The sequence below is a fragment of the Belonocnema kinseyi genome, chromosome 3, assembly GCF_010883055.1.
Source record: "Belonocnema kinseyi isolate 2016_QV_RU_SX_M_011 chromosome 3, B_treatae_v1, whole genome shotgun sequence".
Taxonomy (NCBI): Eukaryota; Metazoa; Arthropoda; class Insecta; order Hymenoptera; family Cynipidae; genus Belonocnema; species Belonocnema kinseyi.
This window is the reverse complement of record NC_046659.1, coordinates 92,670,342-92,674,533: the sequence shown is the minus strand read 5'-3', so window position 1 is coordinate 92,674,533 and position 4,192 is coordinate 92,670,342. Positions and strand designations below refer to the sequence as shown.

The 4,192-nt window shown below is 29.3% G+C and overlaps 1 protein-coding gene across 4 annotated transcripts in view; it reads right to left on the bottom strand.

Annotated features, from left to right (window-relative positions):
• LOC117168746 (prostaglandin E2 receptor EP3 subtype) overlaps positions 1–4,192 on the bottom strand; it is a 77,388-nt gene that overhangs the window by 13,448 nt on the left and 59,748 nt on the right. For all 4 annotated transcript variants that reach the window (XR_004466547.1, XM_033354488.1, XM_033354486.1 and 1 more), the window contains exon 3: positions 822–999. Coding sequence is in view for 3 of the 4 variants with exons in the window: in XM_033354488.1 (XP_033210379.1) it covers positions 822–999 (178 nt within the window). In the remaining variant the exon portion in view is untranslated. The remainder of the gene's footprint in view (positions 1–821; positions 1,000–4,192) is intronic.

Here is a 4,192-nt window from a genome sequence, read left to right as displayed (position 1 = left end):
TCAAAAGTCGAATTTTTGGACCATCCTAGTACCCCCCAGTTTTATAAAGTTCCAGATAACAACGATCCCTATTTTCCTGAAAGAATGCATAGGGGATGCATTGATTTTTTATTCTGACCGTTTTTAAATGTAAAACTAATAATATTGTATGTATTTGTTAAATTAATTATTTACTACTCAAGCAGATTTATTTTGATAAAATAGTTATTTTCTCGCATATTATCGCAAATTATTGTTATCCTCAGAACGACATGAACCAATTAGACAATATGAAAGAATAATGGGATCTATCCAATTTTTTGAGAATTGTTTCAAGAATTAACATTTTCTTTAAAGCAATTGTTTCCACAAATTATTAGAGATTTACATCGATTCTGTTGGTTTTATATTTAAACTAGTTAATTCATGTCAGGTGCTTAGAGAAGGTGATTTTTGATATCATCAAAATTTGATTAATTTTTAAATTGACCGCACTTCACAAGTCAAGATAAATAAACGTGAACTCAATAACGGTTGGCAGTGCAGAAATTGAATTAATGAACTTAAATGGAAGGAAACTGTAGACTGAATTAATTAAGAGGAACACCAATGAATTCTCAACTTTCTGAAATATTAATAGGTCAACAAATAATAAATAAATTCTGTAACTTAAAATATTCAATTCAAATTACTTATCACCTCTCAAAAGTTAAATAACTAGGAATCAGTTAAAGAAAAGTTTCAAAAATTAAACATAACAACTTAAAAATATTTATTTAATTAAATTAACTGCCTCAATCAAATAAATACATATTTTTATAATTTGTAACTATTACACTTACCGAAGAAAAACCAAATGTAGGCGTAAGCAATGTCGCCAGCTTCCGTGGCTTCTCTATAACGACAACATTTTCCATCTTTAAAATAGAGACCAAATCCAAAAAGTGGTAACGTGGTTAATGCCAAAGCTCCCAACCAAAGTACCAACATAAATCGTACTATCATTGGAAAAGTCACACGCTGAAAAATATACAAAAATTAAAAAAACAAAATTAGTTTGTAACACAATTCATTATTTCTTTTTAAATCTATACTTTCTTATAAAATTTTCTCATTTTTTTGGAAAAAATCGAAAGTTTGATTCAGCACCAGTGTTGGGTAAGTTACTTTTTTGAGTAACCAGTTAAAGTTACGTTACTTGTAACTGTAACTAGTTACAGTTACTAGATAAAGTAACTTCAAGTTACCTAAAAAGTTACTTTTTTCTCTTTATTAATTTTTAAATTTAAAACTAAAAATAATTATTACAAGCATAATAAAATTATTTATCGTTATTATATTATTACAATAAAAATATTAATAATTAATCAAAATATTATTTTAAAAATCAGGGATTGGTTTAGTAAATAAAAAGCTGGACAGATATTTCGTCAAGTGAACAGGAATAAATTTTTGGAAATTAGAATACAAAGTACACAAAGTAACTATAAGGTAACTAAAATTAAGTTACAAGTAACTGCAAAAATCGTAACTAAGTTACGTTACAATTTACTTTTTAAAAAAGTAACTAAGTTACCCTAAAAGTTACAAATAACGTAACTTTTTAGTAACTTAGTTACTTGTAACAAGTTACTACCCAACACTGTTCTGCACGTGTCAGTTTTTTATCTGTTTAAGGTATTCTAGCACGCCTTTTCCCATTTGTGGAAGTAAATTTGATCAGTGATCTCAGCTTTGAAGGGTGGAGAAGCGTGTATAGACCTCATATCCTTATAGACTAACTCTTTTCGTCCCGGCTAAACACGCAGAGTAAAAGATTATTTGCACCGAAAGGACCTTTCATGCTTTTTCCGGTAAAACTACGTGGATCTGCTTTTAGATTTCTTACACGATCAGCTACAAATAAACATATTCAACAAATAAACAAAATTTTGTTTTTGATTTTATATTTTTAAACTGATAGTCCAAAAAGTCCAGCTGACCCAAACGTGTCGTCGCATCCCTGATCATTAATTTATCATTATTTAAATAGAACTTTGCATATGAATTTTAATTTTGAAATGAAGAACTGAAATTTAAGAATATTTATTCCTCTCAGAAATTCAATATATAGATCTTTATAGCAGAGAATCGGTTTTCAACTCTGATATTCGATCCACAGCGACTTCAAAGTGATACTGAGGTATAGGAGAGGCTGCAAATGGAACATTAAATGTACTGTAGAGATCCCTTTACTTTTATATTTGAAAAATACAAAATTTCAAGTACTATATGTATTAATCCCTGACAGTTGTAAATTTTCTTTCCAAATCTTTGATAACAAAAATTAGTTCTCAAAGAAAAGTATAAGTATTGATATTTTCACCAAAAAAATCTCATTAAAATGTTGCATTTTCAAGCCAAAAAGTCGAATTTCCAGCAAAACAACTTTATGTTCAATCCAAAAATGTGCATTATCTGCCAAAACAATTCAATTTTCATCCCAAAAGACGAGTTTTCAAGAAAATAAATGAATTTTCAACAGAAAAATATGATTTGAAAAAATCAATAGTAACATTTCCAGTTTCAATTAAGGAAGATAAATTTTCAATTAAACATGAATTTTGAATTAGGAAAAGGTTTTTTTAAACCAAAATAATGAATCAGTCCAAAAAAATTGATTCTCACCTATTTTTTAGACGTTTTAACTTTTTTAATAGCAGAATAGTTCAATTTATTTTAAGTGAATTTCTATTAAAATACCTGCATTTTTGCAAAAATTACAAAATGTCAATTTTATGTGGATGAAACGAAACCATCAAAGAGTATTGTATATTAGCGTGGGTTGAAAATGAAAAATTATGGAATTCAAAATTAATGTGACGTAAAAAATTAGCTTACTGGCATCATACAAAAGTATAATTAATTTGGAATTCCTAGATATGCAGTGTGGTTACCCGCACGCGGAGCGTAAATAATGTTAAAAACATTTCTTAATGACAGAGTTTTTTTTATTTTCCTGTGTTTCAGTTTTTTTATTTTCTTGAGTTTCAATTTTTCACTTTTTTAGAGATTAACAAAGTCATCGCAATTTTTAACATTTTTATTTTGGTGTTTATTTAAAGTATCTTTATACGAAACTTAATATTTAAAGATTTTTCACAGTAAGTGTTGCCTTTTCAGCATAAAAATACACTAGGAAGAAGTCGACCAGACCCAGAAATTGAAATTGGAATTACAGCAATTCTTGACAATTGAAAATTTGGTATTGCATAGTCCTCGTTTTTCCTCGAAAACGCTCGAAAATTGCGAATTCGGAAATAAGTAGGCTTCCGCGAGCACTAAAGACGCTTTAGCAAGCACTTGTGAAACATTGAATATTTGTTTGAAATCTACAAACGTGCTCGCTCAGTACTCTACAATCATCGGGCAAACTCGATTTGACAGAGTACGGAGGGAGTTTTAGGATATCGCGACAGCCTCTTTAATGCTCGCGGAAGCCTACTTATTTCCGAATTCGCAATTTTCAAGCGTTTTCGAGAAAAAACGAGGACTGAAAAGCTCTCCCCAACCTCACGCAGAACTCTATTTTTCGTGACAGAGCATGCAGGCAGGATTGCCAAGTATTAGGATTTTGCCCCGGGAAGTCATAAAGATAATTTCAATTATTTCTCAAATCAGTGATTTAAAAATGCGTTGTATTTCCAATTTCGATTCTTGGGTCTAGTGAAAAAAAATTCTAATGTATTTCTATTATAAAAAGCATAAAACTGATGAACCAATTTTTAATCTACAACTTATGAAGATAATTGTATTAAATACCAAAATCGGAATTTAAAAAATTCACTGTATTTTTAATTTTGATTCCTGGGCCTTGGCGATTTGTTTCCTAGTGTATGTTTGTCTCTGGAAAGTTTTTAATTACCCGAAAAAATTATGCATTTTTCCAAAAACAATCGTGAATTAAATAAGAATTACATTTCGGAAAATGGATGAATAAAACCCGCAAAATTGCGATAACTTTTTTGACCCCCAAGAATGCAAAGACGATTTATAACTTGATAAAATATAAAAACTCTGCACACACAAAATTTCCTTAAAATTTTTTCCAGCGCGGGTAACCAAGCATATCTATTGATTCCAAATTATTTATACTTTTTTCAGAATCTGAACATGCTAGTTTTCCGCATTGTATTGATTTCGAACTCCAGAAATTTTCATTTTTTATTTACCC